General features: G+C 38.3%; 1 protein-coding gene across 1 annotated transcript in view; it reads left to right on the forward strand.

Moving 5' to 3' along the window:
* The window catches only part of ADAMTS19 (ADAM metallopeptidase with thrombospondin type 1 motif, 19), a 238,790-nt gene that overhangs the window by 58,116 nt on the left and 166,749 nt on the right, over nt 1-13,925 (forward strand). The window contains exons 4-6 of the mRNA XM_012645041.1: nt 10,136-10,308; nt 11,528-11,611; nt 12,281-12,438. Of these exons, the coding sequence (XP_012500495.1) occupies nt 10,136-10,308; nt 11,528-11,611; nt 12,281-12,438 (415 nt within the window). The remainder of the gene's footprint in view (nt 1-10,135; nt 10,309-11,527; nt 11,612-12,280; nt 12,439-13,925) is intronic.

The raw sequence follows: 13,925 nt of genomic DNA on the forward strand, positions 1-13,925 counted from the left end.
TATTGGCGTATATGAAAGCCTCTGATTTGTGTGTATTGATTTTATATCTTGAGACTTCACTGAATTCATTTATCAATTCCAGGAGCCTCTTGGTTGAATCCATGGGGTTTTCTAGATATAATATCATCGGCAAATAATGAGAGTTTGATCTCTTTTGTTCCCATTTGCATGCCTTTAATTCCACTTTCTTGCCTGATTGCTGTCACCAGGATTTCAGCATTATGTTGAATAGAAGTGAAGATAGTAGGCCGCCTTGTCTGGTTTCAGTCCTAAGTGGGAATGCTTTCAATTTTTCCCCATTCAGTATGATGTTGGCTGTGGATTTGTCATATACGTCTTGTATCATTTTTAGGTAAGCCCTGTCTATGCCTATTTTGTTAAACGTTCTTATTGTAAAAGGGTGTTGAATTTTGTGAAATGCTTTTTGTGCATCTATTGAGAAAATCATATGGTTTTTGTTTTTGCTTCTGTTTATGAGGTGAATTATGTTTATAGATTTGCGTATGTGGAATCATCCCTGCATCTCTAGGATGAAGCCCACTTGGTCATGGTGGATTATTTTCTTAATAAGCACCTGGATTCAGTTAGCTAGAATTTTGTTGAGAATTTTTGCATCTATATTCATAAGGGATATTGGTCTGAAGTTTCTGTTTCCTGGTTTTGGTATCAGGGTTATGTTGGCTTCATAAAATGTGTTGGGGAGGAATCCATCCTTCTCAATGTTGTGGAATAATTTCTGCAGGATAGGCACCAGTTCTTCTTTGTAGGTGTGGTAAAATTGGGGTGTGAAACCATCTGGTCTGGGACTTTTTCTTTTTGGAATGTTTTTTATTGCTGTTTCAATTTCAGTCCTTGATATTGGTCTGTTCTGGAATTCTATTTCTTCCTTGTTGAGCCTAGGGAGGCTGTGTGTTTCTAAAAATTTTCCAGTTTGTGTGCATTTATATCTTGAATCTCCATGACATCTGTTGTAACTTTTCCTTTTTTGTTCGTGACAGAGCTTATTAGAGATTTTTCTTTTCTGTTTTTCGTTAGTTTAGCCAAAGGTGTGTCAATTTTACTTTTTTAAAGAACCAACTTTTTGTATTATTAATCTTCCATATAGTTTCCCTGTTGTCAATTTCTTTTAGTTATGATTTGATCTTACTGATTTCCCTTCTTCTGCTGGGTTTGGGGTCAGTCTGTTCTTCTTTTTCCAGTTCTTTGAATCAATTCATTAGGTTGCCTGTTTGTGCTCTTTTTGACTTTTGGATACAGGCATTTATGGAAATAAACTTTCCTCTCAGGACTGCTTTGGCTGTGTCCCACAGATTTTGATAATTTGTGTCACTTTGGCATTTAGTTCAAAGAATCTTTTGATTTCCATCTTTACTTCCTCGTTTATGAAGGAATCGTTCAGCAGAAGGTTGTTTAATTTCCATGACTTTGTGTAGAGATGAGAGTTTCTGTTGGGGTTGATTTCTATTTTTATTCCATTGTGATCTGAGAAGGTGCATGGTATGATTTCTGTTTTTTTTAATTTTTTGAGACATGCCTTGTGTCCTATAATATGGCCAATCTTAGAGAATGTCCCATGAGCTGATGAGAAGAAGGTGTATTCAGTGGTTTTGGGGTAGAATGTCCTGTAAATGTCAGTCAGGCCCATTTGTTATAGAAATCTGTTTAAGTCCATTATTTCTTTGTTAATTTCCTGTGTGGAGGATCTGTCCTGTGCTGTCAGTGGGGTGTTGAGGTCTCCGACTATTATGGTGTTGGTGTTTATCAATTTGTTTAGATCAAGTAGAGTTTGCTTTATGAATCTTGGTGCACCTAAGTTGGGTGCATACATATTTAGAATTGTTCTGTCTTCTTGTTGAACTGTACCCTTCACCATTATATAGTGACCCTCTTTGTCTTTCATTACTTTTGTTGATTTAAAAACTAAATTATCTGAGACCAAAATTGCCACACCAGCCTTCTTGTGGCTTCCATTTGCTTGAAATATCAATTTCCACTCCTTTACCTTGAGTCTAAATGCATCCTTGCAGGTTAGATGCATTTCCTGCAGACAGCAGATGCGTGGCTTGTTTCTTTTTATTCATTCGGCCAGCCTATGTCTCCTGAGAGGGGAGTTCAAGCCTTTCAGATTTATTGAGAGAACTGATAAGTGGGGCAAATTACTCTTCATTCTGTTGGGTTGCATTTTGTTGCTTTGTTTTCTGTCTTGAGCCATTGTGGAATTTAGCCTTTGATCTTTAACTTTTGAGTGGTTTTACATTCGTGGGTGTTTATTGTGCTGATCCTTGTGTAATTCTGTTTTGAGTACTTCTTGGAGAGCTGGTCTTGTCTTCATGAATTCCCTTAGTCTTTGCTTATCTGAGAATGTCTTTATTTCTCCTTCATTTATGAAACTTAGTTTTGCAGGGTACAAGATTCTAGGCTGGGCATTATTCTGTTTCCGAAGAGTGAGAATGGGTTCCCAGTCTCTTCTTGCTTGTAAGGTTTCAGTTGAGAAGTCTGGCGTTATTGTGATGGGCTTTCCTTTGTATGTTACTTATTTCTTTTGCCTTACAGCTCGTAGAAGGGCCTCTTTAGTGGATATTTTGGTCAATCTGATGACTGCATGATGTGGTGTCTTCCTATTTGCATTGAATCTCCCTGGGTTCCGTTGAGCTTCTTGTACCTGTATATCTAAATTTTTAGCAAGGCCTGAGAAATTCTCCTCTATTAATTCTTCAAATAGCTTATCCAGCCCTTGAGTGTTTTCTTCTTCACCTTCTGGAATCTCTGTCACCCTCACGTTCGGTTTTTTCACCTAATCCCTCATTTTTTGTAGGCTTATTTCTTTTCTCTTAATTTTCTACTCAATCTCTGTGACTGACTTATTTAATTGGAAGGAGTTGTCTTCAATCTCTGAGATTCTTTCTTCTGTTTCATCTACCCTGTTCTTGAGGCTTTCCACTGTGTTTTGTAGTTCCCTGAATATTCCTTCATTTCCAGGAGATCGGTTTGATTTTTCTTTAATATTTCAATTTCTTTAGTGAATTTTTCTTCCAAGTCCTGGATATTTTTTGTGGTTTCTTTGTGTTGGTTATCCATATTTTCTTGTGTATCATTCAGTTTCCTTGCAATCAATCCATGTTTGAAATTCTTCTTCTGTTATTTTAATGTTCCGAGTTTGTTTAATGTCCATTGCTGGGGAGCTGTTGTTCCTCTTTGGGGGTGTGCTTTCCTTTTGAGACTTCATACTTCCAGAGTTCTTTTGCTGGTTCCTTCTCATCTGGATCAGTTGTTCCTTCTTGCCTTTAGATTTTCGTTTGGATAATGACACGCCCTGTTTAGTCTCTGAGCCAGTAGGTGGTGTTTGTGGGTGAGATTCGACCACACCCTTTATGAAGAATCAGAAGATGCAGTAAAAGGGTGTGCAGAATGACCTCCCTGTCAGTAGGTGGCACTTGCTGAGAGGAGGGAGCTTCAGTGCTGTCTTTGGGTCCTGTAACCCGCTCTTGTTTCTCTGGAGAGGCCCTCTTGTGCCTCGGGTGGTGGATGGGGCCCTGGGACTTCCCGGTGTGTCCTTATTCTCCATCTCAGTGGGGGCAGGTCTAGGAGTGAGTCTGGGCGGGGCTGGGTTGGGTAAACCTGCCCTGAGGCTCCACAACTGCTGCTAGCAGGGATCAAAGGTCCGTTCTTTGTTTCTGTGCAAAGCTGTAGGGAGGGGCTGAAATGGCTGCACTCAGCCAAAAAGTCTGGGTTTGGGAGGTGGGGCTGTCCAAGACCCACACTCTGGAGCAAGTCTCGCTCCCCTCCACCCTCCCCCTCTCAGTGGCCTCTCCCAGGCCTTTGCCAGCAAGCAGGACCTCAGGTCAGTGGATCTTCCCTGGCTGTGATGTGGGCCGGGAGGTTCCCTACTCAGGATAGCAGCCTGACCTGGGTGCACAGCCCTCTTTTGGGAGGAGGGTTGCCGCTCGGCATGCTGATCTGCCCCTGAAGGCACACACTCCTCAGTAGGCTCCTTCACAGATCTCCCTTCTGTGCCCCGGAGCAGTGCGATCGTGACCTGGGTGTACGGGGTCTGGTCTGCAGGCCTGTCCCCTGGGCCCTGGAGATCAATCCGTGACCCTCCCAGGGGGAGAGGCGCTGGTCCCGAATCACCTGCAGGGTGCCCAAGCTGTATCGATTTCACTCCACCTGGGGATTTGCCCCACTCTCCTGGAGTCCCGAGGCAAGTAGCACCTGGGAGGGCTGGCAGGTAGGGAACTCGCAGTCTGAGCACCCCTCAGTCTGCTGTAGGGCCCCAGAAGGAAAGGTCCGTTCCTTGGAGATGCCTCCGTGTGACAGCTAAATTGTCTCTCTGGGCACCCACGGGTAGGGAGGGGGAAGGAGAGAATGGGGCACTATGGCGTCTGCCGCTAGGCTCGGGTCTGTGCCCGGGGAGGTGCCCCGCAGGGGCTGGGAGCCCGGCGCCGAGTCCGCAAGAGGCCACTGCTCAGCCGTCTCTGGGCTGGTGTCGGCAGGTCTCTCCAGCCGCTCAGGAGCCACCAGCAGTCCGAGATGCAAGGGAGGGGAAGTTAACCGCTCCACCTACCCTTGTTGCTGGTCTCCAAGCCTCTCGGGACCTTTCTCCTTCCAGTTCTCCTCCGCAACGTCTTCCCGTGGAGTCTCCTGTAGTTTCAGGCACCCTTCCTTCCGACCCTCACCCGATCTATGTTTCTCTGCTCGCTTATTTTTTTCACTTTCTTCTAAAATCTGTCTTTCTGCAGAGACACTCCGACTGCGGCTTTTCTCGTCCGCCATCTTGGCTCCGCTTCCTTCCTGTTCTCTCTTTTGTAAAGGAAAACATCCCGGAGCCGGAGAATTTGATGTAGGGAGTGGCCTTATTAGATTGCTTAAATACAGATAGTTGCCCTAGGAATTTTCTTGTGTTCTGAATGCCAGAGAATAACTTTAATATGAACAGTGATTATTTACTCTAGGTTTTAGTTAATTTTATTTGATAATCAATGGGCAATAGTTTGTTAAAATCAAAATTTTACTGAGAGAATAGAGTATATGCCTGGGTATATCTTGACCCATGTAACTGTGCATATGCCTACTTAGAAATATAATAATCATGGAGCTATCTGAAAACACATCATGTTTCCGTATTGAAAATGTCATCATAGTAGCTACCATGTATTTCACATTTAATATGAGTTAGACATTGCACTAAACAAATTGCATATACATGTACACATATCCCTATTCATGTGTAATTTTTATCTGTAATAGCAACAGAAGTAGAGAAATTAAGTTTTTGCTCCATTGTCCCAAAGCTAGCAAGTGGCAGACCCAAGATTTGTGTCTATGCATTTTGACTTGGTTTTAAAACATCTACTTAGATGGCGAATGTCTTGAGGTTTGATTGGAGCTGTAGTGGAAGGCTTACTTAAAAAGAAATATTGTCTTGACTCCTCTATCATTCTGTTTATAAGTGATAAACTTTATTGGTGCATATTTTGAGGTATTCAGGTCATGCATTGCATTTACAGTTAATTTATTAGAATAAGATACTCTGTAACAGAAAATTCTTTCTAATATACTTAGTGATTTATTAAAAACGTTTTTTAAAGTGATATAGTGATATCACCTCTCTCAAAAAAGAGTTTATTTATGTTTAAAAAATAGCTTCATAGTTTGAATCTGGTTTAAACTTTCATCAAAATGATTCTAAAAGTTCTTTATACATGTTATGTACAGAAAAATGATTATTATATATTGATCCCTTTTGAGGGTCTGACCATTTTATTTTAGCAGTAGTTATGCCACCTTCTTTTCGTAGTTGAAATGGATGTATTTTCTTAAGACTAGAAAGTGACTGAGAGCCATTAGATATATATTATTTGTAGTAATTTATAACACTTTTAAAGCAGAGAAGACGAAAGTATTATTTCAATGACTCTTTACTGGGTGCTATTATCCTGCTTGAGTATAGGCTCTGGAGAGAAATTCAGCAAGATAGGGAGATGAGAAATGCCAGAGGAGGTGGGATGGGTTCCTTTTATGGCAGGAGGTTGGAAAGTCTTCTTCATATAGACTAAGTCAGTACCATATCTGGATAGGTGTCTTTTGGCCAAGAGAACAGCTCGCCCAAAGTTCCTTAGCAGTGAGGGTGCCAGTGCCGATGGAATTCAGCAAGCAAAGGAGAGATGAGTGGGAGAAGGAAGAGATGGGAGAGGTCTTGGGAGATAGACGGTTGACCTGTTTGTCCCTGAGTTGGTTCAAAATTATACAGCAATAAGATATTACTTGAAAGTCTGTTATGTTTTAAGACAAACCTGAATTCTTGATTTAACATAGATAGAATTCGCTGAAAAATTAGTTAACAAATCATCTGGCAACATTCAGGCTACAATATTTAGAACACATGAAATTACTTTTAGGTCCACATATAGACTGAGGATCACTCTTTTAGTACACATTGATGGTTCTTACCACGTGGCAGGTAATAAGCAATGGAAACACTCTGTCCTTGCTTTTGTGGAGCTGCTTATTTTTGAGGGTGATGGAGACAACCAGGCAGGTAGCTAGAAGCATGACGTGAGTGGATTATATTAAGGAATTCACAGATGGGAGGTGACCCTGAAGGGCGATACGAGCCATCTGTGTTAGTTATGGTGTAGGCTAAACTGCTGCAACAGAGACCTCAAAACACAATGGCCCAAATAAGGTAGAAGATTATTTCTCCAACATGTTATGGTTCAGATGTGTGCAGGTAGACCAGGGCAGATTAGTCAGTCTGACCCATGACATCTCCAGTGACCTGGATTTCTTCAATCTTATTGTTTGACATCCCCCCAAAGTTTTATCTCTGCAGTGTCCACCTTAGCTTGCCATGCTTTGTCTAGATTCTAGGCTATGGGATGCAGGAAAACAATTTTCTCATAAAGAGTGACCAAGAAGCTATACATACCAGTTCTTTCAAATTCCATTTTTCAATACTTAGTCACATAGTTACACCAAGCTGAATGGCAGGTTGAGAACAGTAGGTGCTGGGCGGCCATTCACTTAGGGAAAACAACAGTGGGGGTGGGTATAGAGAAGGGTTTTCTATCTATTACTACAGGAAAGAAAGGGAGAATGGATATTGATGGACAATTAATTGTCTCTGCTACAGCATCTAACCAACAACCTGAGAATGGGAAGGTGATAACTAAGTAAGAGAAAATGTAGAAAAGTGTCCAAGTAGAAGGAGGTGCCACTTTTTGGTTATTGGATGCATCCGTATTATTTTCATTTGCTTGGTAGAAATTGACACTGGCAAGAAGCTATCACTTGGCACACTTGGTGAGCGTATGCTGGATAGTATGCAGTTTCTCATTTCTTTTCAATGCCAGTGACATATCCATCTGGGGAAGGTGGTGCCAGAAGTGCGCGCGCGCACACACACACACACACACACACACACACACACATATATACACACACATATATATATATATAACGAGATATGTATATCTCATGATTAGTTTATTAGATGTTGATCCTCCAAGAGGAGTCTCTTCTGATACTTGTAGGGATGTTCCCTACTAAATATTTACCATAAGTTTATATCATAACATACTAATGTGTGACTTTAGGTAGAACTGATATCACAATTTTAAAAACTACAAAATTAATTTCTAAGTATCTTAGACTTCAAGATATTCATAAAACCAATTTCTTATTTTGTCCTTCATTTAGGTCTTTGGTATTAACTGCTGATGCTAAATCTAGATCCATAAAATTTACTTTTAACTATAGTAATTGTGTTTCAGATAGCTACTGTTGTTTTTGTCATCTTTCGTTGCCTTGTTTCATAAATAAGTAATGTTTGCATTTATTTTTATAACATGTTAGTTAACTGACTCTACGTGATATTTGGGTAAGACTTGGTTCATTAAATAATTTTTACATCTGTGTCATTGTTCGAAAAAATGAGGAAAAGTAACTCTGGGGATAGTCTAGACCAGGGAAGTCTCCAGCAATGAAGGTGAGATCCTGGTCATGTTATATCTCAGAGCTGACTTAGTTGGGCCTAGAAGTCAAAATAATAGGTCAAGAATACAAGATATAAATTAATTCTGTAGCCAGGAGAAGATGTTAGGGGGCAAAGAAAAGTAGAATAGGTGGTTTGTAGAGTAGAATAGAACAGAATAGAATAGGAGTAAGGAAGCTAAAGCCAAGACACCTGGAACAAGATTCAAGTTAAGTAGTTTATTAGTAACAAAGAAGATGAACTAGAATTGTGAAAATACATATGCCTCAATTCAAAACAATGTTAGAGACATCCAGGGAAATACGACTAATTGAACAAGTGTGTTTCTCTTCACACTTCCAGGAACTCCACTGAAATTAAAGTTAAAGAAATATAGAACCTATCAGCCAACAAGTACCAGTTTGAGAAAAGAGATGATAGCAGTTTAGAGACATCAACAGAATTTTGGTAAATGGCAAGGAGAGGAACAAGGGACAGCTAATTTAACAATGGACTGTGGAGATGGCTGCCCAACTGTAGGAATTTATTGAAACTGCTTGAATGGTACACTCGCATGGCTGCATATTGTGGCATGTAAGTTGTACCTCAATAAAGCTGTTAAAAATCACAAATTCATTATTGAATCACCACTTGCATACAGGAAATTGCACAAACGATATATCCAACTGCTGAATTTTCCCATCGTGAACATAACCATGAGCTTCCACCCAGATCAGAATATAGAAAATATCAGCACCCAGATAGCCCATGTGCCCACTCCTGGGCACTAGCCTATTCTACCCCAAGATACTCACTATCTTGATTTCTAACACTGTTTCTTCCCAGTTTTCGATGTGTCTATAAAGGGAATCGCACTACCTAATATTTTGTAATTGGCTTCTTTTGCTTAGCATTGTTTGTGAGGTTCATTCATATTAATATTTTTTGCATGTTGTAGCAGCTGGTTTCTTTTCATTACTATACAGTATTTCTTTATGTGACTAGGCCAAAATTTCTTTATCCATGTACTATTAATATTAATGATCATTTGAAATATTGAAAATAGTGCTACTCTGAATAATTTGTACATGTGGTTTGTTGGATATGCAAATGTTGAACTTCAGTAGACACTGCCAACCAGTTTTTCAAAATGCTCATTTCCATGTAAACTTCCTGCATGTTTGTGTGTGGGACTTCCAGCTTTCCCCACATTCTTGTCAGCACTTGATAAAGTCAATCTTTTTAATTTTAGCCATTCTGGGGATCTAAATTTATTTAATTTATTGTGGTTTTAATTGGTATTTCCCTGAAAACTAGTGAGAGTGAGCACCTTTTCATCTGATAATTACCATGTAAATATTCTATTGTGAGAAATGACTGTTCCAGTCCTTCCCCATTATTCAGTTAGGCTATCTATCCATCATTGATTTAGAGTAGCTCGTTATTTCTTTATTCTGAAAAAAGTATTGCAAATATTTTCTCACACTTCCTGGCATGCTTTTCATTCTCATAGTGACATGTTTTGATAAACAGAAGTTCTTAAATTTTATGTAGTCGAACTTTTGTAAATATTTGTAGTTTGTGGTTACTACTTTTAATTGCCTCTGTTTGAGGAATCTATATTCCTCCAAGGTAATAACTTCTAGAAGCTCCTGATGGAAGGTGAAGCCAAATCCTTTGTAATCCATGTATAATAATTTAATAATCAGGGACACCTGCCTGAAATTAGGATGTGGGGGGGGAGTCATTAAGCCACTTCTTGCAAGTAGACCTTCATTTTGTCATTGGCGTAAGAAAGACAGTAATAGTGTCTTTTATTTATTGAGTTATTTTGTTTATATGGAGCTCTGTACTAGAAATTTTACTAATGTGACCTAATTATAAGTCATCAACAATTCTAGAAGGTAGATGGGTATTATTTTCCATTTTACAGATAAGGAACCTGAGGCTGACTGGATAATGATAGTTTCCTAAAATGGAAGAACTAAATAAGTGGCAGAAATCCAGTCTCTCTGATTCTAAAGTCGCACTCCAAAGCCAAATGCCCTTTGAGATTCCATGTGTGCAGGGAAATTATTTGATTTTGCTTACCATTACAAATGTTGGATATTATTCACTTTGCTGATATAGAGGTGCATTTAAAAATTCAACTCTCTGTTGCAGATAAAGGAAGATCTAGGTCTAAAAAAGTACCAGAAAGTGGACGAGGGAAGCGATATTCATACAAATTGCCTCAAGAATATAACATAGAGACGGTAGTGGTTGCAGACCCAGCAATGGTTTCCTATCATGGAGCAGATGCAGCCAGGAGATTCATTCTAACCATCTTGAATATGGTAGGCAAACTTTAAAGTGCACTTGGAATTTTTTCAAGAAAACTCTAAGGAAGAAATGTGTGAGTATTTATAATGAAATTCTTTAAAAATTAATCTGTTACTATTTCTTTCTTTTATTGACATCAGTTAAAAGAAATAGGTATACCAAATTGATCCATCTCAAAAGCCATTTCAAAATAATGATTTATTTATATCTTCTAGTAAATAAAACACCTTCATTGTTAATTTTGATGTGGCAAAACTCTTTCTCTGTTATTCAGTTCTCTCTTTTCTTTGTGCCTTTCTTGTCCTTCTCTTTTTTAAAAAGGCCGCTTATTGAAATTAGCAGAAATGTTGTATTTGCTTGTATGCATGGCCCCACTGAAAGGACTGTAGATTAATATGAGGTGGTATAAAAATGATTGTTGCAAATCCACTGAGCTCTTACACAGGTATATAAAATTGGATGTCAGATATGATTGTAGGTGATGAATAAAAGCTAATAGCTAATAGCTAAGAATTTAACCAGCTGAATCGCAGGTGGCTAACTTTGGTTGAAGATTTCTGGACTGCGGAAATCTAGTTTATATCTAGCATCTTAGGGATGCTTACTACCAATCCTTTGACTTTAATCCTTTGACTTAATTGTATGCTCTGATGGGTAAACCTTCTTCAAGGAAAAATCAGAAGGTTGGAATGAAGAGTGGTTCTTAAAAGAGAATAAACAGAAATAAAAGCCAAAGGCAAATGTCTATTTATAATTTGAGTTACCATTTAAGGCATGGTAAGAACCACTGATGTGAGGACAAATAGATTCCCAATTTTCCTATTTTTGCTGTCATTTGGACGTCTTTCCAATGGACAGAATTTTTTCACACTTCAGGTGTTTCTATCCACATTCAGCCACCTCCAGTGCACTCCGCTGGCATTCTGCATAGGGTGGACTAGCGTAGCCTCGCAACTTCAGTCTCTTCTAGGTAGCTTTAATAATATCTCTGACAGCATAAGTTTGGTATGCCAGTTATACATTTTCAAATATAAATTAAATAAACACTAAGTTTTCTTAAAAAAAAAATCAAGGTACCACATTAAAAAATCACCTCCTTGCTCCCCGCCCCCCCGCTTTTTTTTTTAATAAGATTTCTCAACTAAATTGAGACTTTTCCCATGTCTGGGCCTTAAGAAAAATTAAGATGTTTTTCAGTTTCATTTTAGGATTTTTATTTTTATTTGTTTTTAGGTTTTTAACCTTTTCCAACACAAGAGTCTTGGTGTGCAGGTCAATCTTCGTGTGATAAAGCTTATTCTCCTCCATGAAACTCCAGTAAGAAAGTCTTGAGTTTTTTATTCAATTAAGTGGGTGAAAAATTGTCTTCAGAAATTTTTAAATAAAGGGAATATTAAGAATGTACTTTTATTGACTTAAAAGCCCAGAAATATTCACTGAGACACTTAAAGTATACATAAAACTGGCCTTTCATTTTGGTTAATACCTCAATTTTATTTGAAAAAGGGCATGTTCTTAGTTTACAAAGATCCTGAAAATAAACCTTAACTTTCCAAAATGTAATTTAAAAACGTCATTTAAATGACATTTTATTCTCTTATTTAAATGTCTGCTCTTAAAACTTTTTCTTATCTGTAATTCATTTTAAATGGAGAGTGTTTTGTGGCATCATTGTGACATGCTGCTTAACAGGCACTTTAGAAAACTTTTGTAGAAGTAATGAGTTATGCCTGAAAGTTCCACATTCTTAATGTTCCACTGCACCTCTTTCCTTTTTCAGAATAACACGATACAGATTCTATAATTATTGCACCTTCACAAAGTTGTAAGATTTTTAGCTCAGGCTAAATTAATCCTGAATGTCTTCCAGGTTCTAATTAACGTTATGGTCAGCAGTCTGCTTTAGTAATTCAAGAAGTGCCCTTAGTTCTTAGTTTTTTTATACATAAGTGTAATTTCTTTGAAATGAAATATCTTTGTTTTCAGGCAGATCTCTATATTGGGCACCATGGAGAGAAAATGCTAGAGAGTTTTTGTAAGTGGCAACATGAAGAATTTGGCAAAAAGAATGATGTACATTTAGAGATGTCCACAAGCTGGGGGGAAGAGATGACGTCAGTGGATGCAGCTATACTTATAACAAGGTACGTTTTCCAAAGCCAATTAAATGGCATTCCTGATTCAATGGCTATGCTGTTAATCCCGTTAATCCCTTGATACAGTGCCTTTATTCCAGATTTTGTGTTCCAAAAATGTTTGGTATAATAATGTTTATCATCTCCCTCAATTCATAATAACTGATTTCTGAACAGTCATTGGATGGCATATTGAAAAAATATTTGGTTAGTTAATTTAAAATAAAAATTTACCCTAAATTTTTGAAGTCAAAGGCATAGCCATTGATGATGATAAGTTTAAACTATGGTAAATTTCAGTGGAGCTTCAAAATTATCAACCTATACTGTATATTTTTCAGTCGTCACAATATAAAGTAACCTAATACATTAAATTCCACAATTGACAAACTTTCTGGTTCCATTTGAGAAAACAGTTTCACTTAAGTCTCTAGCTGATTAACTACAAGTTGCATTGTGAATGTGCTGCTCACAGACATTTGTGGTACAACATTAAGTGTCATATGTAAATATAAGGTGAAACAGTGAGTGACAATATACTTCATATGTGTACTCTATGTTAGTAATTATATATGAATTTGTCTTGCTTGGAGATGTTAAAATGAATGATAATTCATTGTGCACTAGCAATTTGATTTTAGTCATCAAAAGTATTAGCATTTCACATCACAGAAAGTACAGTAACATACTTAAACATGATTTTCTGAAATTAATTTGTTAAATTCATGATAGCTTCTTGTTGAAGAATTGTATAAAACAACCCTAATTATAAATATTCTGTAATGTTGAAAAAAATCTCTATGCAAGAGCACAGCTAGATTTCTACTTTGAGCTATGTGGTTGTAACTGATACTGGACTTCTTCAATAAATAATCATAAAATTGGAAAATATGAGGCAACTGCTTTTAGTCATTGGAGAATGAGCAGTGTAAGTCTGTAATCCCTGAAAGAAGGAAAATTTATTAGGCAAGCCTCACAGTGAACCCAGCTTTTTGCCTGGAGAATATTTCTTGCCTGGTGCAGAAGCTGGAATCTAGTGAGAGCGCAGTGGTCCTGCCGAGGGCACCAGAGATGAAAGTCCTGTGCGTGGAACAGTGCCGAGAGGTACATGTGCAGATCATCTGTGAGAACTTGGCAAGGGCTGGCCTGAATATACACAGAGAGAAACTGCCCCAAATGTGCTGGAGTGTTGGTGCTATGGAGTTCATATTTTAAAAGGGTATTAGGAATTTAGCAAACTCAAGTGACTGGAGTGGAGTAATCTTTTGATATCTTGTCATCACTCCTAGCATTTATTTAGGAGATAAAACAGAAAAGCTGTGCCTTCATGTAAGAACCATAACTCAGAGAAATGCCTGCTCTCGACCTGCCCTAACAAAGCTTGAAACCAAACTCTAGCAAGATCTTTAGGGGAAACGGAGTTTGGAGGTTGGGTCCTACCAATTTATAAGGGCTTGGAAATCATCTTGGGCTTTATATACATCCTCCCCACTAAG

This window comes from Propithecus coquereli, unplaced genomic scaffold (assembly GCF_000956105.1).
Source record: "Propithecus coquereli isolate 6110/MARCELLA unplaced genomic scaffold, Pcoq_1.0 Scaffold224, whole genome shotgun sequence".
Classification (NCBI taxonomy): domain Eukaryota; kingdom Metazoa; phylum Chordata; class Mammalia; order Primates; family Indriidae; genus Propithecus; species Propithecus coquereli.